Source organism: Pyxicephalus adspersus, chromosome 2 (genome assembly GCF_032062135.1).
Source record: "Pyxicephalus adspersus chromosome 2, UCB_Pads_2.0, whole genome shotgun sequence".
NCBI classification, from domain to species: Eukaryota; Metazoa; Chordata; class Amphibia; order Anura; family Pyxicephalidae; genus Pyxicephalus; species Pyxicephalus adspersus.
In genome coordinates, this window is record NC_092859.1 from 140,480,048 (window position 1) to 140,502,068 (window position 22,021).

At 38.8% G+C, this 22,021-nt stretch overlaps 1 protein-coding gene and 1 long non-coding RNA gene across 2 annotated transcripts in view; one reads left to right on the forward strand and one right to left on the reverse strand.

Moving 5' to 3' along the window:
* The window catches only part of IGF1R (insulin like growth factor 1 receptor), a 150,712-nt gene that overhangs the window by 5,386 nt on the left and 123,305 nt on the right, over positions 1-22,021 (forward strand). The window contains exon 2 of the mRNA XM_072402669.1: positions 15,118-15,669. Coding sequence (XP_072258770.1) covers positions 15,118-15,669 — 552 coding nt within the window. The remainder of the gene's footprint in view (positions 1-15,117; positions 15,670-22,021) is intronic.
* LOC140324624 (uncharacterized) lies at positions 4,327-14,317 on the reverse strand. The gene is made up of 2 exons (XR_011919558.1): positions 14,068-14,317; positions 4,327-5,428 (listed from the first exon to the last, which is right to left on the reverse strand). It is a non-coding gene; the product is annotated as an uncharacterized lncRNA (long non-coding RNA).

Consider the following 22,021-nt stretch of genomic DNA (forward strand, 5'->3'; position numbering starts at 1 on the left):
TATCCTGAACTACCAGTTTTAGTTATCACATCCATGTTTTTTGCTTGCTGCATTAGAAAAAGCTTTGATGTGTCTCTGCTCTATTAGAAAGTATTGCTTTTATTTTGTTTCCCCCATCAAGTGAATAAACACCGCAGATAGTAGTGTATCAGTATACTTCTGAGATGTCTCCCACACTAAATAAATATCAATATAAAAGTTCTTCTACAACAAAATGTTTACAAATAGTTAAAGTATTGGGATGTTTGCTAAATAAGTCACCTCAGATAAAAATGAGCATTTGACTAACCAAATGCTTCAGCATCACACAAAGTTCCATTTACTGCCTAGATGTTACCTTACTGTTATAAACAATACATTTACTGTAGGCTGTTGACAATTCTTACTTTTCTATCCATTAAGAAGCAGACATTTCTATCATTTTTGCAGGGATAATGTTTAGTTTATACCCTGTATTACTGACTTACTACTGTATCATCTAACAATCTATAGTTTTTGATACAGCTGTAATTCATTTCAGATGCAAGGCTGAACTTTTAACCACTTCTGAAATGTATCTATATGGGAAAAGGATTTTTTTTTAATTTGGAAACATATCTGTCCTTATTCTTTAGGCAATTATCTATTTATGTGTTAGTCAATTTGCTCTTTGTAAATAAAATTATTACTTCTCCAGTGGGAACAAAAAAAACATGTAAAATCAAGGGGGTAAAAATAATACAGGAAATAAGAAAATGTTTTGTACTTTGTAAAAGTTACTGCATTGGAAAGTTCCTAGCAATTGCTGGATATTAAAAAAATAGTTAATTTTCTTTTTGAAATATCTTCTCTGTCCAAATTCTTGTGAAAATTGGTTAGGGATTAACACCTAGGACAATAAGAATGCACAAAGTGTTTGTTCCAAGACAATGTTTTTTTTTTATGTGAGTTACAAACTGAACTAATTCTGGGTTGTATTCACTTTTTTTCAAAGGAACCTCCTTTTTGTTATGTTTCTTTTTATTATCTATAGGATGTATTAAGGATAGTACTAAGCAAGAATGTAAAACTTGTTTTTTTTTTTTCTCTCCGTTTTACACTTTAAAGGACTGTTGCTAGTATTATTGTGTGAGATACAGCAATGAGTTTTGTAAAAAAAAAAAAAAAAAAGTCTGATCCCTCACATAGGCTTTGATTAGTGTCTTTCAATGGCATAGACAATTCTGCATGGAATCAATACAATCATACTATATATTTTACTATTTGTTTTGATTTATTAGAAGACATGTCTAACTCGTCCAGCTGTTTTATACAATACAATATATTTTTCCTGTATGCTGATTTTCTGCATGTAGTCGTGTCATAATGCACCTTGCTAGTTCTGCAATTATACCAAATTAAACTTATGCTTTAAACGACAATTGTTATGACTATTGGTTAAACGACCATCACTTTGAAGTTTACCAGTCCTCTTCTTCCCATCACACTGATGCCTTTATGTAATTGCTTGTAAAGATATTTAATTGATATTTGTTTTTCATTTAAATTACATTTGTACTCCTAAAACTAAACTAATGTGAGCAGCCAGGACTGGTTTATCCATGCATGTTGCCTCTAATGGATCAAATGCCATCTGTAGTCAAAGGCAATAATGGGATGCCCATCCATCTTGCAGAAATCATTATTTTAGCTCACATCAGGAAAACAAAATTACCTCTATTTTTCAGCATTTGAACAAGGTGTACATAATTAATTGTCTTGAGGATTAAATGCTGTGTTCTGTTTCTGGGGTTGTACCGGCCATATATTCACAGATTGGACTGAAATCCTTCCTCGAAATTCATTATCTAAAACAATTGTAGTTTAGGGCACATAAGATGGGTGGAAGTGCATGTATCTGTTAAAATAACCCACTGCCTACTTTTAACAATAAAATATTTAGAAAATGTAGAACTTGCAGTTTCAGTTATAGAACAAAAACCCAGTAACAATTGCTATCTTTTGTAATCGGTTAAGGAAAGTGATACTTTCCTTCTAGTTTTCTTTGTTCGCAATTAAACACAAAGCCAAACATATAAAATGGCTAAATATAGTTGTAAAGATTTTGTGGAGTATTGTTTTTTTTTTGCTGCTGTTTGCTATATTGAACAGGCAGGGAAGAGGCTACAAAATGCTTATATAATCTGCATGCTGCTTCTGTTCAGGCTATTTTGTGTATCAACATCTCATTTGCCTTGGAACAGTGCTAGGTGAGAAACAGAAAACAGGTCTATTTTCCTGAAGGCTGGATCAAAGCAAAGATCTGTTGTTTTGATGAGTTCATTTTTTTCATGTTCAAGCAGTTTAGAGATTGCTAGACAAATTCTAATTGGTTGCAGAAGGCAGAATCCTAATTTTTCCTTTGCAGCTATGTCAGTCTGATGGTCTCCATATCTAGGCATTCAGTCACACTTTGCAATTATTTTGCTTTAGTTTTTCATGTGACCGCTTACCTGGTAAAAAATGATTTTATTAGGACGAAAGCACTTGCAATAGTAATGTAATTACATGCACAGGGTAGAGACATTTGGGAAATCATTAGGGCCTCTCTCTTCCTAATGTTTTTGTCCTGTTTGTTCCATGCTCGGTTGTTATTTGTTTGCCAGCATTGTGAAGAATTCCTGCAAGCGCTGTTTTGTTTTACCTACAGCAGATCAGTTAGTGGGTTAATGATCTTAATTGTATCTGCATTTCTAGTACCATGTGTTTCTGAATGAGTCCACTTAAACACAGAGACTCCAATGGCCACGTGATGCTAATGTAGAATGTCTATCCTATTTTTATTCCACTCATTTGAAATGGTCTTTAGTCTGGTTGCCAGGAAAGAGGTTACTGTCCCACTCGTGCCCTCACAGTCTAAGAAAGGATATTGCCTCGAATTGAAAAATGTTTATGCTATATCTTATTATACGCAACACCAGATCCCTCCCAGACTCAGATCTGCGCCTGAGGCCAGCTGTGCTCCGTAACTCTTTCCCTGTTGGAGAACATTGCATACTTACCAGCAGCTGGTGGACTTTTTATTGCTTTGTTCTGAATTATTTTGATTTACTAACCTGCAAAAGATGAGAGGCTCTTTTTATCTATTCCCATAGCAGTACTATGTATAGTTTTTAGCAGAAAGATTTGTTGCTGTTGCTTTTTTCATGTAATCCTAGTGTGATAAATGTGTAAATGGTATCTGTCACCTAAAGCTGAACTCCTGCCTTATATTTTGCACTGCACACTGTGATTCTTTAAGTGTGCTTTAGAAGTTACAACAACTCTAAGCACACCTTTATGATGGGCTTCCAGCATCTTTTATCCCTTTTCTCCATGGCTTTTTGCTCCCTTTTTTTCCATCTGAAAAACAAGGTTGCAGCATCCCGTCTGCGTAATGAACAAATAAGGATTTCTTTGGCACGCGGAAGTTCTGTGTGGAAATCACAGTCAACATAGTAAAATATTACTGTTCTTATCTCTCAGTAAACAGGAGTAAAAGTTTAAAAAAATGTAAAGTGGCTAATATCTTAAATCGTTCTGTATGAGATAAATAAGCAATGAATTGACTTGCTAGTTCCAAATAAGAGAAATCGGTAGGCTGCTAATTCTTATTAAAAATACTGGTTAATAATACTAGGCTGTCTTACAAGGCATTATATTCTGACCCGCTGATCTTAAACCGGCAACTGGGTCATTACTTGTTTTAGGTCAGGAGCTTGTAAAGTAATAAAATTGTTCATCAGTCGGGCAATTTTTAGAAGCGGAGGCCATATTCAACCCGAATTTATAATTCAACAATCGTTCTTGTTCATTTTAAACTTAAATATAAATAGTAAATATCAGTCTAAATAATGCCTAAACTTTATGGAAATGCTTTGCCAGCAGCATTTCAGTTTTATCTATCCAGTGATCCACTTAAGCTCCCTATATACATAGGATTTTTCAGAAGATTGACCAAATATACTCCAAACCATGGATCTATTGAAGAACATTGTTCACAATGTATTTGTTTCCAGATGATGGTTTTCACAATTTTTTTTTCACACTGTAAAAGATCTCTGATTTTGCTCAGGGTGCAAATAGAAAAAAATATTGTTCATCTAAAATGACATGATCCATATTTTGTGTCGGACCTCTCCAACTTATCACCTACACAAGATTTAAGATTTACTTTAAGAAGTAGCACTACCAGTATTGGTGGACACCAAGTTTATCAGGAATGATGATCATCATACAAGGGCATTGTGCATTTCTATATAGTAATGGCTATAGTTGCTTTTCCAGGTTCCAGGTTTTTTTTTTTTTTTTTTTTTTTGTGGTTAGAAATTTTGTCATATTTTTTTTCTGATTTGCTTTTATGTCACAGATATTTAAATATTAAATTAGACCTAAGTTACACCTTCAATATTTTAGATTTGCCCAGTGTCAATGAATGCCAAGACAAAGAGTCTTGAATCTCCCCAATGGAAACAGTCAGCAGTGAAGAACAGGTGCAGGTTTTTACCCTTCTAAGTTTGTCTTTAGATATAAAGTAAAAGAACGCTTAATAAAAGTCAACCTGACATGAAAGAAAGGAGCTTCCTTTGCTGAACTTATTGTGATCGCTCTAGTTTGCCAGCTGTTTTTTTTTTTTTTTTTTTTTTCCCTAAACCATTTTGCTTTAGCGTTGCTTTTGTCACAAGCAGCAAGTACATGGATTCCAAATCCCCATGGCGGTCGCCATGTTTTTTCATGATTTTTTTTCTTTAAACACTGTGGTGTGTTTGCTTGTTTGTTTAGTAAATGTATCATGCATTTGGACCATTGTTCAGGGATGGCATGTCTGGAGTAAAAAAACTGTGTGCTGGCCGAGTGTGGGTGCCAGGTGCCCTGTTTATAAGTTCTTCCAGCACTTAGTCTACCACAAATCCATTATAACAGTTCATTTTCTGTAGACAGCTCTTACTATATTGTGGGTGATTTTTACTCATTGCAATGAGGCTGCTGAACATACAAAAACCCAGCGGCCCAAAGAGAAATAAAAGACTCTAGCCCATATCTGGTAAGAGGTGATAAGACATTACTCTGGTCTCCAAAATCTAAATAACCTGGTTTTCTTATCAAATGTTCTCACTTTTTGCCCTTTCAGTTCTGTGATCTAAGGGCAGGGGGTCACTTGCACTGGTGGGACATGCAGCTCTGCTGACATCGTGAAGGTTGTCGTAATCTTTACCACTCAGATGTCGGTGGTTTCCTAGTAAGAAAGACATGAAGAAACTTCTTAATTGTTGCAACTTATTTTAGTTAGATGTCTGGTATTTTTTAGGAGCTCCTTTGTAAGCAAGATCTGGTTGTTGGAGGTTAAGATGATGGGGTTTGGTGGTCATAATTCACTGTTACTTCACTGAATGGCTTCATGATGAAATCCTTTTTATTGTGGAAAGCTCCTCTGTGAAGAATAAACAATAGTAGTTGCTGCACATTTTGTAAATCTGATTCTTCATGAAATACTTTAAAGCATTACAATTCTAAAGAACCTGTGAAGGAAGAATACAGGCCACTTTTATACACTATACATACATATGTATAGGGCCAAAATTATTTCAGAATATTTAGGTCCTTGTTCACAATGGATTCATTTTCAAATTTATAAACATCAGAAAAGTCCTTTCGCAGTGTGTTTACCTGCATTTTAACACTTAGACCTATTGAAATCTCTTAAATGCATACACATTTATGTTGTGGGGTGACTGACCCCCTAAAACTGAAGTTTTATAAAACTTTATTATGAACTATACTAGATTAGTACTGTAAAAATGTTTCCATGTAAATGTAGAACTCTATGGTCTATATTTATTTGCAGGCAGGAATGTAGAATTTCTAAAATTTTGTTACGTGGCCACGTTCAGTTTTTCAATAGGCAAATCGAAGGGTCTAATAATGTACTAGCATAAAAAATCTCTTGAGCATCCTAAAGTAAAAACCTTCCATCTAAATACTTTTTAAACCACTCTCCCTAATCTCCTACCTAATCTAATCTGGGTTCAGAAGAGTATGGCATCCTTTAGGAAATCCTTTAGGAAATCTCGTATACAGCAATGGCTGTGCCTGCAAAGTGACTTCCCATTTTAGACTAAGACAGCCCTTCTCAACCTTTTTACATGAAAAAGACTTTCAGGTCTACAGAGAACCCCTGACAATGATTAAATAACCACAGCTCACAGATCATTACTCTGGTAGTCAGTGGGAAGAATGCCCATTAGTTTGCTGGCCAGTGGAAAGAATGTCATCTTTACAGATACCCAAATCGATTATTGATGTCGGTGGTTACTGACCTTAGAGGCACTAAATGCACCTTGTTCAAGGAAACTTAGGGTGCCACATAACCCTGGTTCAGAAACACTGGACTGCAACTTGTATTGCCTCATCCATATCCAAGGGGAGTAACCGTTCTGGCACTGTTCTAACTAGCATGGATTTCAGACCATAGGATGCAAACACTTAAAGAGATCACCACTTTTAAGGAAGCATTAGTAGGGGTTGTAGGGTAGTCCATGAGTTTTCAATTTTTTTTTTACGTCAGTAGGGAGTTAAAGAGCAATAGGTGTTCTAAATTTTGCTTAAAAAATGGTGTTTAAGGGGGCACTGATGCCTGATAATTCCAGAAAAAATGGCAGCATTATTTGATAACCAATCATCACTTAGGGGGGAACCACCAATCTATGCTCTCGCCACCAACTCCACTCCATCTGAGCCCATGGTTTGTTGCCTAATAGATTGTAAGCTCTTCTGGGCAGGTTCCTCTCCTCCTGTGTCACGGTCTGTATTCGTCTGTCATTTGCAACCCCTATTTAATGTACAGGGCTGCATAATATGTTGGCGCTATATAAATCCTGTTTAATAATATTTGTTTATAGTTTCTTAGTTGTTTATTTCCATGTTTGGACCTTATGCCTTAAATGAAAGTTTTTCTTCTGTTTTTGTTTACTACATATTAGAGGTTAAGTTTTGACAAACACTTTCCAGCACTTTACAAGCTGCATATAAAATTACTTTATGGACGGTTTATTTGCTTAGAACTATTTTTGGTACACTGTGGGTCATTACATTGATCATTTCGGAGTCATCCCATATTTTCCCTGATGTAAGAAATTGGCACGATATTTCTACTCGATGTTGTATTAGAGACCATGTTTTCTAAACAAATCTAAAGAGCAGTTCCCTACAATAGGAAAGAAATCTGTTTCTCTTTCTTTCTGTTGCCCACTTTCCCTTTCATTCCTGTGTGTCAACCAGTATTTATAGTAACTCATCATCAGTGTTTTGGATGACAGGAACCCTTTTTCCTTCCCAATTTAGGGTTCTTTTTTCAGACCCCTTTCCAAATACTAGACTTAACAGTGACATATGGAAGTAAAGTCAGTGTGCAGCATGGAACACAGGCATCCAACACGCCCACAAGCGTTAAATGCCCATTGGAATAATGGAGACTGCTGCAATAAAGGAATGTAGGAAACAAGGCCCATAGGTGGGTATATGTATTTTCAGAGAGCTCATAGGGTGTTTTGTTGTAAGTAGTATTTTGTTTTTTGTATTCAACAATGTATCCTTGTCGAGGTTAGCAGTTTGGAAAAAATGTCATGTTATGGAAGAAATGGTAAACGTGGCAGGGAAATTGTCAAACAGCTGAGTTCTTTCATTAGGGGATGCTTTAGTTTTTGTTTCTATTTTAATGAGGGGTGCGTGTGAATGGCACACTGCACACTTTTTTTTTTTTTTTTAACAAATATGTAAAAAAAAATGTAAAAAGAAGGAGGGGGTAGGTATAAATCTGGTCCTACCAGGTTGGATCATGCTGGTGAGTTATTTGATCTAAACATGACCAACACTTGTGTTACTGCGAATAGTACTAAGAACAGATCATTTTAGGCGTGCTTGAAAATCCACGACTGGGCACACTTCGGGTCAGTCCTATTTGCTTTTATCCCAGAGGTCTGGTACTGAACATTTGTCAAACTGGGACATTATTGATATCTATCTATTTAACAACTGTGAGCCCACAAGTGGGCCAAAATGAAAAATTAGGACAAAGTAGAGGGCCAACTTTGATATTTATTGAAAAAATATCTACAATTGAGGAAGGTCGCTAATGAATGTCAACAAAGTAGGGGGCACTTGTGGGTCCTGATTAATGTGCCAGCAGAGCATTCTGGGATTTGTAGTGTTAGCAGTGCATGCACTGTCTACCACCAGGCCAACTCTAGTAGACATTTGGTATTTTCTCCCGGGCCAAAAATAATTACAGTGTGGACCAGATTTGGCCCACGGGACTGAGTTTGACACCCCTAAATTAAAGTCTGTATATGCACTAAAAGAAGATATGGACAGCACAGTCGCTCAATGGTAAGAACTCTGGGCTTTGCAGCCCAGGGTCCCAGGTTCAAATCTTGGCTAGGACACTATCTGCATGGAGTTTGCAGGTTCTCCTTTTGTTTGCGTTGGTTTCCTCCCGGGACTCGGGTTTCCTCCCACATTCCAAAAACATGCCATTAGGTTAATTGGGAACTTTTGGGAAATTCCCTCCAAAATTCACCTTGGACTGTATTAAAGACATGTGACTATGGTAGGGACATTAGATTGTGAGCCCCTTTGAGGGACAGCTAGTGACATGACTATGGACTTTGTACAGCGCTGTGTAATATGTCGGCACTATATAAATACTGTACAATTATAATAGGTACTGTAAGCAAAAACATTTTTTTTATTAGACTCCTTTTGAGTAGGAGGGGAAAATCTTTTGTTTTACATTTTTGTTTTAATTAATGGTAAATAAAGTGATAGAAAATTTAGGTGGTGATGAAGAAGGAAAAATAAAAAAAAATGGCCTGAGGAATTTCTCTAATTGGGAACCTGTTCTGGTGACTGGAATCCCCCATATTTTCTGTTGATTTTCCTGGACAGGAAGTGAAGAGATGGTTTCATAACGAGACAATGGGCCAGGATCCTAACTAATCCCTACTGTAATAAAAAATGATGTGGTTTTACAAGCACTTAAAGCTAACACAGTGTTTTGCTAAGTGAGAAGTTCAGCCCTTCCACATTAATATTATTATTATTATAAGGAAACAGGATTCATATAGCGCCAACAAATTATGCAGAGCTGTACATTAAATAGGGGTTGCAAATGACTGACATATAGAGACTGACCAAGGCAGGGTCCTCTCCTCCTCCCCGAAGGGCTTACATTCTAGCTCCCACAACAACAAAATAATAAGATCATCCCTTTTGGATGGAGTAGCTGAAGATTTTGGTGGTGAGGACCAGCAGCTCTTTTGGCCTCTGTTGACCGGGACATACATGGGCATCCTAAATTCTGGTGTATCTTTTTCCCACATTTTTGTGATCTGGGCATGCAAAACAAGGCATTCTCCTTACCTATATCTTGAATGTTGCAAGGTTTAAAGTCATACCATACAAATCACTGTGTAAACTGCAGAAACATAAGTAATCATTGGAGTTCTAGTATGAATTTGTAATGTTTACTCATTGTTGTCTTATAAATCAAGAAGCTGGCGATACCTTTAATTCTTACTTTTTTATATAGCAGATGTTATATAGCAGATGTAATCATGTGCTTCTTATTCCCACCATTCCAAGTTTATTGTTCTGTATTGCCGGATCTGAGTGTGACAAAGTGCTTTTCAGCAGAGAAAGCCCTGAAGCCAAAGGGTTATTTCCTCAGCCATCCTCTTCCTCCCCCCACTCAGAAAATAATGCAAAATGCTTGGAATTCCTTTCATTCCAGAGAGGGCTTGGAAGAAAGGACTGTACTGACCCCCCTGTATGAACCAGCCCCCTCCCTCATTCATAGACTGCTTGCTGGATTTGTTATGGCTGTGTTGTGATTGGCCACTCCACATAAAAGCATCCATTGAAGAAGCAGAAGGACAGGATGGGCAGCACTTCCTGTGACTTCCCTTCGAGGTCAGCCTCCCCTGGAGGCTGGAGATGGGAGGCCCTTTCACTGACGCAACCTCATTTTGTGGCTCTGCTGAATGTGTATGCATGGGAAATGCATTTTATTGTGCTAAACCTATATAAATTTTTTACTTTGAGGACTATAATAAAACCACAGTAACGCTACTTAAACTCGTTCTTAAAATTTGTTACGGATGCAAGTCACTAAGGGGCATCTCTCTAAGGCAAATGAGGCCGGATTTGCCCTTTAAACTTGGGTGTCTGACTAGATAGGATGAAACGTGCAAGGTCTTTCCTAAAGTCCAAAATTTCACCACATGGTCCTGATTAAGTGACATCGATAGTATAAATGCTAGATGTAACCCTGAGCATGTCATCTTGATCATTTGTTGCGAGGAAAATGCTGTATCATATTAGGTGTAGAAACAAACCTACCCAGTGCTCAGGCCTGTGTTTTAGGAGCGAGTAACTTGTGTGAACTGTTTTAGTTTAAAGCCTGGAAGGCATAGTTCACTGCCTTGTGAAAATTAAATCCTTCATGCTTTCCTTTTTTATGCTGGTTGCAGCACATCAGCTCATCTTCCATAGATAGCAGCAGATAAAAAACACGTACCTGTGACATGTCACACCTACTCAGTTTGTCTAAACCAAAAAGCTTTTTAATTCAACTTTGAGTGTAAAACTTATTTATTACCATGTTTTCTGTCCTCCTGTGGCTACGTTCATTTCTCCACTGTATCTGTGAAAGTGAACTATGGTTATAACACAGGCTGGACTTCAAATATGTCTGCTCTTAGTCATTTCCATTACATCAGTGGTGCCCAACCTTTTGGGTGTCACGGACCACTAAATTCACAGATTTCCCTAGAGTAACGTCATGATGCCAGAACCTGCTCACTCTCCGGACACACAACCCGTCCTGAGCCTGCAATGTATAGGGGTAACATGGTCCAGGGTTCTGGCCCGTGCGCCCCCCCCAAGCGGTGTCCATCCTCTGACCCCACTGGGGTGTGCACGACCAGAGCCACGAACCTCAGGTTGGGGACCGCTGCATTACATGATATTTAATAGAATTAGTGGTTTATGCATGGTATAAAACATGGCAACATTGTTTATAATGTCTTTCCAGAAAATGATTGACAATAGATATTTTCTTTACCTGCTAATAATGTCCTTAGAAAGGAAAATCAGCCTCCACATCCAACTACTGATCATTCTAAAGGCAAGTTTGGACCTGCTTGGGATTGAGCGATTCTGTGCAGCTCCCTGCGGTTGGTACTTTGCCAGCCACTTGAACACCTGACAGCTGGCAGCAGTGGCAACGCCAACTCTATTCATCCCCTATGGAGCCACCGCCAAGGGACTCTACATGTAGCGTCTCCCAAGAGGCAGCGGTTCTCTGACATGAGGAAGCTATAAATGCACTGTAGCCTTACCACCAGTGTTAACATGTATTCTGCAAAATGTTCCATTTTTGTGCTGAATGACTGGGATGTGTCGCTGATCTGTCTGACCCTGTTAGAATTAGCAGTTGTAGGTTGTGTCCCAGGGGTCTTCCTCTTAATGTCTCAGCACCTGTAGCATGCCTGTATCATTGTACAAATTCAGACAAGCGATCTTTGTGTACAAACAGCTTGCAATTTCCTCCCTTTCCATAAGTATACAGACAGGTATGAGCAGAAAACAGCTTAAATATTATTATCACAGTTGAGGAAAGGTTTTTCTGTCATAATATGCCACCCACTCTGGTTGCTACTCTTAAGCAGAGCATCCTGCAGTGTGAAGAACAGGATGTGAGTTTCACATTATCCAGAATTTTTAGTTCCAGAACATCTCTTTAATAAATTGTAGGGAAAAGATGGAGACATCTGTTTCTCGTGTCTGAGATACACAGTCGGTCCTGTCTGTCATTTGTGAATATTTATTAGTAATTGAGTCACAATTTGATAATGAGATGTCCATCTTTAAATATATTTGCAAAATTTTTAGGTAAGACTGTCATGACGAAAGAGTAGGTTCCTATTGTAATAGAAAATGCTTGATGCCTGGCCATCATACAGATCCTTTGCTATCCATACTTTAGCCACTGATTGAAAACAGGTGGAAGTCAGGAGTTCTGGCTTTTTTTTTTTAAATCAGTGTTACACATCAGAAGCTAACACCCAGTCATAGCATATGAAAAACATCAAATCTCTAGAAGCATTTTGAGGGACAGTAAATGACGCATCTAGATCTACGCCTCTAGTAAGACGGCATGTTAGCAAAGTGTGAAGTGGATGGGTACGTTTTTCACTGACAAATGTCTAGTGGTTGGCAAGCCCGGTTTTTGCATGGCGAGACAGTTGCAGGGCAGTAGCTGTAGGAATGTTTTTCATCGGTGTTGAGAAAAAAAGCCAAGCGCCCGTGCTGGTGAAACTCTACACATTACCTCTGGCAGATTGTGTTGTTCTGTTGAGCCCAGAAATATTTTAAGCTAGGTGGGAAGAAATTGTAGGCGGATGGCAGCCCTTGTATTATGACCCAACTCTTCAGTAAAAACCCAAAAACAGCTGTGTGGCTACTGAAAAGTGCCGGGTGGTGCACCCAGCTAAAAGGTGCTGAGGGGAACACTGCAAAATGAGATGATTTATTGTTGGTTAATCATTTGCTAAAAAAAGATGCAACAATGTGAAAAATGGATGATCTAATATGACTAATTCTTTATTGTGATAATGTGTCATCCTCTTGTACAGACGACATGCAGTCATGCATACGACAATGCATGTGTACCCAATAGACATGTTTTGAAAGGGGAGAAGGATGTAATGTGATTTTGATTTGTGTCATCTTTATCTGGGACAGGGTACCCAGAATATGTTGTTGAATTGATTAATGTCTACATGTCATTAATGGGAAATAAATGTTTACCAGTTGGCTCTTGAACACCTTTCCATAGCTTGTATGGAAACTGGGGTGGCTTAGTTTGCTTCTTGGTCAACCTATACTAAAGGCTGGAAGGGGTGTACAAAAATTGGAGAGAAGAAAGCTGGTGGCTGTTGCCCATGTGTTTTACAGGGCTCTGAACCACTCTTTGTGACTTCAAAAGTAGCATGCAAATACAGATAGTTTTTAAAGTTCATAACTTGTGTGTTTTAAATACACTTTTATAAGTGTCTTCCAGTTAGGGAAAAACAGGGTCCATCTCTGCCTTTAAGTTTCTTGGGTTGAAGTACCTTATTGCTGCTTGGAATGTGCAGCGCCAGTTTTCTCCCCAGCCTCTTTTAGCTGGGCGTACCACCCAGCACTTTATATCAACCGGCTGTTTTTTCGGTGGTTTTTGATGAGTTGGGTCACAACACAGGGACTGCAACCCACCTACAGTGTCTTCCCACCCAGCCTTAAAAATATTTTTGGGTTGAACACTGAGCACCTATTGTGAACCTAGGCTGGTGTAAAGCCCAACCACCAAATGTTGTGTCCACAATGATGTGAGCTCACGGGAAGCAGCACTGGTTCAGGGCAAAAGTCATGATTTTAAAATGTTTTCGAGAATTTAAAGCAGCTGCATTTACAGAAAAATAAAAGCCTTACCTGGGGGCACAAATAAGCCTGGTTGTTGTGTAATACACACTGTCTGCTGCAAGTATGAGCAATCTGGATAAAGCTGCTTTTGTAAACTGTACAGTTTTGGTAGGAAGTAGGAAGGCTGGCCTTAGTGTGTTGTGCTAATGTGTTGTATTAACACATTCATTGCATGTATATAAAGGTAAATTTAAAACCTCCAGACCTTTTCTTTTTACTTTATTTAGACAAAGTTGTAGTGTGTCAATGCATTTTATAGCTAATAGGTGGTTTAGGAATTTCTTTCATTTCTTACCTTTTTTCTTATACATTAAGCAAAATGTTGAGTCAGAGCAGCCTTGCTCAACCTTTTTAACATGGGGGAGCCCTTAAAATAACTTCCAGGTTGTGGGGGAACTTCTGCTATAATTACTATATCCACAGCTCATAGTACACAAGCAATGGTGGTCATTGGGAAGAATACCGCTGGGCAGCGAGAAGAATCTCATGCGTATATAGAGCCAAACAGAAATGCACACACAAGTGCTGCTTTCAATGATCAAACCTTACCGTAGGCTAGGTACACACTTGCAATGGTTCTTGTCAGATAATTCATTCAGGGCTGATATCGGACGAGAATCTTGTGTGTGTGTGTGTGTACAGTGCTCGTCGCCCATCATCCGAACGATCGTCCTGGTGGATCCATAGACGATTGTAATGGAAGTGAAGGGGAGTAAAGGCAGTGGGGTGCCGTCTGTCGTTCTCCCCTCCCCTTTCTATAGAGCAGAACGGCGCTGTATGTACAGCACTTATTCATGCATTGTGCAGTTGTTTGTTCGTTGGAAAAGATTGTGAAAGATCCTTTCCAATGACAATTATTGCACTTGGTTTAAAAGCTCATCTAGTGTTGCAAGACTGACAGCTGTTCAGCAGAACCTTTTTAATGTACAGTGCTGTGTAATATGTTGGAGCTATACAAGTCCTGTTCTTTAATAATAATAATATTAACATACCCTTTATGTGTGTGTGCAGCTTAGGGAAGACATTGCAGTTTGCCCTGTTATACTGTTTGCCCTGGTATATACTGTTCAGATGAGGACAGGCAAATCTCTTCCTGCTCTTTTTGCTTTTCTCCCCATGCAGTTAAAGTGACATTTAGTAGAATCGCATGCTCGTTTTTACTTAGTATAGTGACCCATCTATAAACTAAAGCACAATGTTTGATGCCATGACTGAGAAACTGAGCTGACCTTGGCCTTAATCTTGTTGGATATGGGAGGACTTTGACAGCTTTTTCAGTGTCTATGTAAGCTTCAATATTAGAACATAGCAGACAAACAGGTTTTAGGTTCATTAGAAAGTCAATTTACTGTTTACAACTTTATTTTCAAATAAAATGTTTGCTTTTTAGGATGGACCCCTTAGTTTGGTCTCGCTGTCTTATTTTAGCTTTTCTTGACATAAATAGAGAATTTTCTGATGCAGGAACAGTAAGGTTTGGTGGGAAATGTTATGATGGGGATTGTTGAGATAAAAAACAATTTGAATGTGTTACTCAAATGTTTATCTGCCGCAAACCACGATGTTTGACTAATTTTGTAAATTTGATATCACCCACAGTGTGCAGCAACAGCATGGACATTCGTAATGATGTACGTGAACTTAAAGAGCTCGAAGACTGTGTTGTGATAGAAGGTTACCTCCAGATTCTGCTCATCTCCACTGCAAAGACTGAGGATTTCCGGAACATGCGTTTTCCCAAGCTCACGGTTATTACGGATTATTTGCTGCTTTTCCGGGTGTCTGGCCTGGAGAGTTTGAGTGACCTTTTTCCTAACCTCACTGTCATCCGCGGTCGCATTCTATTTTACAACTATGCCTTGGTTATCTTTGAGATGACAGATCTAAAGGAAATTGGACTGTATAGCTTGCGGAATATTACACGTGGTGCTATAAGGATTGAGAAAAATTCAGACTTGTGTTACCTTTCTACAGTGGATTGGTCACTGGTCTTGGAAGCTGTCTACAATAACTACATTGTTGGGAATAAACCACCAAAGGACTGTGGAGATATGTGTCCTGGCAGTATGGAGGATAAGCCACTTTGCCAGAGGACAGTGATTGACAAGGAATATTCATACCGCTGCTGGTCAGCTGAACATTGCCAGAAAGGTAAGACCCTATGAATATGGTGATGTGCTTCAGTTGTGGAGTACTAAGAAATCTGATTGAATGTTGATCACAAATAATTATGTTGTAGCACAGCGGGGGACACTCCCTGACAACTATCGGCCAATAGGAGTACGCCTGCTCTATAACTTTACTGGAACTGTTTTTTTGCATTGGCTGTTAAGGAATTAAGCGGTACTCCTACAAAACGGCTAGTGATAGCCTTGTACTGTTTAACGCAGTACGAATCTATGTTGCCATCAGTTGCCATCAGTTGCCGTCTCCTTGAAACTACATACGTTTTTTTTTTATAAATGCCTCACCTTGAGCACCCTGTGTTGTCAGTCTGGGTAACATCGTAGTAGTACGGTTTCCAAGAAAGGCCAGTGTGGTGCATTGCAGATGTGTTTTGGCCTGGATGGAGAACCACAGAAGGGCAGTGGTTCTGAAGCTGGATGGGGACCTTTTATTTGTGCCAAATACCAACAGTCATGATAGGCATCCCTAAACACACCCGCCTTTACCCCTAGGGGTGTGCATAACACTGTTTAGAAACTTTGTTTTGCATCTTGGAGAGTGGAAAACTGATACGGAGTTCTCATTCCTGGCTGGTATGACATGTATTTTTAAAAACCATACTGGTATAAAACAGGGTGAGAACAGACTAGCTTGCATTGTGGCTTCAGTCTGATTTTATTGCATTGTTACACTTTTATTTTTGTACAGTAACATAATCTTTAGTGATGCTCAAATGACCTGTCATCTCTGTTTACCAAACCTGATACTTTTAAGCTGTGGTTGAGCTATAGTACTATGCTGTTATTTGATTCCTTTATTTCTTACCCAGGCTTCCTTATGTAAAGGTGTTTACTGACAAGCTTTGTGTAATTGTATTGGCGTAGATGTGAAGGAGAAAACTGTGTTATGATTGCATATCAAAGGAATCAAGGACTTCACCATGCTATTGTATGTCAAGCTGGGTGGAGGACAGATATCCACTAATAATTTGGTAGTTGTTTGGGGTGTAGTCATTGAAGACAATAACAGGTTCCCGAATAAAGTATAGTTTGATTACACCTGGAGCAATTTGTTGAGGTTGTGTGGCGTTGCCACAAGTTGGGAGGGTTTTATATCTAGTCATACGAACATTGAATTGTATAACTGTATACTCCTACCATAGCCAGCTTTCCTTGTCTTCAGAATTAAAATTGTTATATGCTTATATTGTAAGTATACTTTAGCTTTCCTGGTACTTGTGGGGGGGAGAAATCTCTCAGAACAGGTTTTCTTTTGAAATAATTATTCACCCAGCACAATAAGATTCATCCTGCGGCTTAGGCAGAGGCTTTTCCACATTAATTTACCCTACAATGTTATGTTTAGAGCTACATGTTAATGCCATATAGTACGTTTCTCCAGTGTCTATACTGTGATGTAACTGTAGAAGGTATTTACTGTGGATCCTACTAGATTCACAAAACTTCCCTTTCTGTTAGATGTGTCTGTCTGGCTCCTGAATTTTGTTTTATCTGCCCACACCTGCAGGATATGATATGAAGCTGTTTTTGTGCACATTGGCATGGCATTGCTACTTCTAGATGAATAAGGAAAACCTAATAGGCTTGCTTGCTATCCATTAGAACTGCTGTAATTGTTCATCTGCATCACAAGTAATAATATTTCATCGACAGTCATTTCCTGCTCTGCTCTCCATCTGTTGAAGTGTACAAACAGAAGGTTGCAGATATACCTTGTGAAGTCTCTACACACTCCAAAAGTCTATATGTTGTAACTAAGAACTGGAATATGTCATTTCTGTGTTTAGGTAATGACTTTGTGTTCTAATAGTAGTGGCTCTAAGTGCCAAATGGCATGGACAATTTTAATCTTGCGTTAATGAGCTTTTTAACTACTTGCTGCTAATCTGTGCAACATTAGTTTCGGTGTGTTGCAGATGAAGTAATATGTCAAGCATTATACCTGCCAAATGAAATGTATTGATGCATATCTACTCTTTGTGTTTAAGCATGTTCCCATATGACAATATTTCGGAAATGCCATTTGCCTTATGCAAGCATTGCATTAGGGCAGCTCATTAATTTAAATGAACTACCCAATAAAGCACATTGCACAAATATTTAATCATACCAGGCCTTCAAAAAGCATTGCATACACAATTCATGGCAGTGCTTTGCAACACTGAAACTGCATATTTGAATTTCACTTCACAGTAGAAGGTTCTCATAATGTAGATAAAGGCTGCAGAAAGTTAGCTAGGGCCCACCTCATTTCATGGCTTATCATCATGGCATCATCTAGCCCTTTCTTACCTGGACTTACCATCCCTAACTCATACCTTTTTTCGTTGGTTTTCAACTTTTGCCTTTATAGAGGCTTAACACCAACATTACCACAGCATCTTATATTCAGTAAGCCCTGTATATAACACCTTGACATCCCCTGCCACCAGCTTTATTCATTGCTCGGCTTTAATTTTGCAGTGTAATAATGCATTAGGCAGTCTGTTCAAATCCGTGCACCTCAATGCACAACAAACAAGGTCTTTCTACTTCTTTTTTTTTTTTTTTTTTTTTTTTTTTTATTTTTTTTTTTTTTTTTTTTTTTTTTTAATATTATTTTTACTTTATTATTATTTATTTTACTGCAGTGTGTTTGCGCTTTGATGGTGTCTTACATGCAGTTAGTGTTTACCATGCTTTAATGCAATTCATTCGGTGTGAATGGGGCCTTATTCTTTTTATGCAAACCTGTTTTCCTTTTCTGGTTTTAGTTTAGAGAGCATTCATAGATCATATGGGTGGGGGGTACAACTACTCTTTTGCCTGTCAGCACTTGGTGTCCTTGCATCTTGACAATATTTAACTTCTCCCAACATCTGCTTGGACCTAGCAAAAACAACACCAAAAATACAACATATAATAAATGTTCAACACGCAGAAAGAATGGCAGAGATCAGGCACCTCCCAGACACGGGAAGACTTTCCAGGACCTGCAGCTAGTGGCTAATTAGTCAATTTTATATCTTCCCTGCCAGCATTTGTTGTTGATTAAATTGTGCTGTATATTAGCAATGAATGAATTTTCTCCCTCCTCTATCTCCGCTTTTTAAAACAGTGTGTTCCTCTGCCAAACGTTTCTTACAATCTAATTTTTTTATTTCTAATTGTGGCTGCAGGAAAAGCTTTAATTAGTCATTCGCAATGGGGGCTAAGTTTATACTCACGCTGATCTTCCCTGACCTTACTGCTCTCATTTAGAAAAAAAAATAAAACCTGTTTTTGGGGAAATGCAAATTGTTGCTTTTTTTACATTTCCAAATTAAATGGGAGGACTGATGTGCTCCAATCGCATGTGAGGAAAACATCAAATAATGCATTTTTAAAAAAAACAAACATTAAATGTGTTATTAAGCAGTTTTTATATAGCGCCAACATATTACGCAGCTCTGTACATTAAATAGGGGTTGTAAAAGACAGACAGATACAGACCCTGACACAGGAGGAGGAGAGGACCCTGCCCCATGGAGCTTACAATCTAGGCAAGTGTTGCCATGTTAGATTTACTTGGTAATTTTCTTTGCAGCAACTATCAAACTTAGAAGCAGTACTGGAAACCCTTTTTTAAAATGCTGTAATGTGCTTGTGGTTATGAGAGCCATGCTGACAGGCTAAGGAGGCCAAAGTGAGTAGAAGGAAGAGGTTACTGGTGTGCTGATACTTCTTTTATTGTCCAGTCAGTAGGCTGGGGAAACTGGTTTCATTACTTTAGATAAAAGTCAGGTCACCAGCTTGACTGCGTCCCATACGGCTGTGGATAGAGGAAGTAAACTCGAAAGGTCCCACAAAACAAAAAAAATTCACTTACCTTTAATCCCACAGCGCAGTCAATCGATCCGGAGGGCTTTTCCATCAGGTCCTGCGTCGTCCTGGTATCTGTTTTTGTGCCGGCGCCGCCATCTTTGCCTCCTCTTCCTGGTTTTTGCATTAAAAAAAAAAACAAACGAGCAGAATTTTTACTCTACCTATTAATGTAAAGTGAAAATTGTGAGATTAGGTACGCTTTAAGACCAGCTGGGCAGATTAACAAATCCTTTAACAGGTGAAATTGCTTCTATCTACTTTACCTGTGTATTTAGCTGTTTGCATGTAGTTAAGTTTTATTGTGATGTAATGTGATTTTATTTCTAGTCTGATTAGGTTTTTTTTTGCATTGTAAGTTGCGGTTTGTTCTGCAGCTCCTAAAAGATGTACAGTTCCACCCTAGGTCTTTAGTACAGGAACTTGTCATACTTGATGTACCTGCTAGAAGAGAAAATCAAATTTAATATTGCATTAAAATGTAGCTTTAGGTCTTCGTTTTCTGCCCTTGAACTTTTATTTCACTGGGGCAGAGTGTGCTGGTGAAGGACTAACAGCTAAAATCAGTCATGACCTTCCTTATACATGGAAAGGATCTCTCACTTAAAGTGTTTTTGTTACAAGAAAAAGGTTTAAGAATTTATAGCGATCCTATAAATGCGCTGAAGTCCCATTGTTGACACTGTGAACTTTAGCAAGCTTCATGGGTTACTCCCATTGATTGGCATGTATGCCCATGTTTAACCTATATTGTACCCAGCTACAAATTACCATAGGTGGGGGATTTGTAGCTGCTGCTTACAAAGTCACCCACAGAAGTCGGTTAACCTACCACTGTGGGTGAAAACATGGAAAACTTGAGAGAACATATACTTTTCCAGCAGACAATACTCTGGTAGGATTTGCACGTATGATTTCAGAATCTGAAGATTGTAGTTATCCAATGTATGTGTACAGTCTATGATAAAGTATGACATTTACAAAGCATTGTTAGGTGTTTTGAAAATAAGGCAAGATCCAATTTTTTTCCATGGAGTCTTACTGTAGGTGCTTCCTGCTGGGAAGAAGCTACCTTGCACACATTTGTTTCTATGCATGCATGTACCAGGGGCCCCAGTCATAAACGAATACAGGTGAGGGAGGGAAAGCCTGAGTGTAATAGGAGGAGAAGTGCTTGTATTGTCTGACTTTCATTTGGACTGCAGAAAGGGATTTTCTTGGCTTTATGCACACTGCAGGAGAGAACGCTGTGTGATCCGCACATTTTCCTTCCTTGGAAGAGCTGTGCATCACTTACATCACAGCTCGCTTTTGCCAGGAAGCTCAGAAATTGCCGTGACCTGAAAAGGTTAAAAGAATACGTTCCCTTCCTTCTCCCCCTTTTTGCAGCATCCTGTAAATATTCATATCGGGAATGTAAATCGCATTAATCTTGTTACACCTGGACACTCTTACTACTCTTGTTTATAATGACATTGATTCAATTTATAGGAGGAACATTAAAATCAAAGGTGAGGTCTGGTTACTATGGAACAGCCGATCCGTGCACATTATCATTGCAGTTCTTTATATGTGTCTGTGAGTTGAACCTTTAGTGATGTGGAGCACATAGCAGAGATTAATGGATGGTATGACTGTAATGGGTGGGGAGCATTAGCATCAATTCTTAAATGGGTTAAAGAGGCTAATGCAATGATGTAAATAAAGGCTCCGTAATGAGCACGCGGTGGCTGCTGCATCCCACATCCCGTGTCTGCGATTTGCTGCAGTGACTATTTTTAGATCCATCGGTGACACCAGTTCATGGCAAAAAAAAAAAAACTTTACTGCAGATGAACAGCCTCAGCAACAGAGGGGTAGCTAGAAAGTTCCAAAGCAATCACTATATTCCTGGATTGTGTGCATCTAGCTTTTACAGTTCTTGGCACATGCTGAATGACTTTGTTGGCTCATGCACGCCTTTATACTGAACGGGGTGCCTATATACAGCATGGGGTGCCTATATGCCACCCAGATGTATAGAATGTGACAGATTCAAGGGTGGTGGGGTGGAGGTGTGAACAATGTCCTGGGATTTACTTCTGTAAACACCTTAAATGCATATTTAGGTGTCATAATTTGGTACCCACTAAGGCTGCGTACACACACTCAATATTTGTCCTTGGGAAGATCATTTCCAGTGACAAAAGTCTGAAAGATGCATGAACAAGTGCCATTCTGCTCTATGGAGAGGGGATCGGGGAGAGCTATGGATCAGCACCCCACAGCGCTCTTTCCCCTTCACTTTTATTGCGCCAGGACGGATCCATGAATGACGAACAATGAGCGCTGTACACAGACAAGAATCATCTGACATGTGTACGTAGCCTAAGTCAGAGGGCTAATATCATGAAGAACACTGACTGCATCACTGTTCACATCATCAGCGAGGATCGCTAATTCAGAGCTGTAAAAATACTTACACGTTTGCCCAGGTC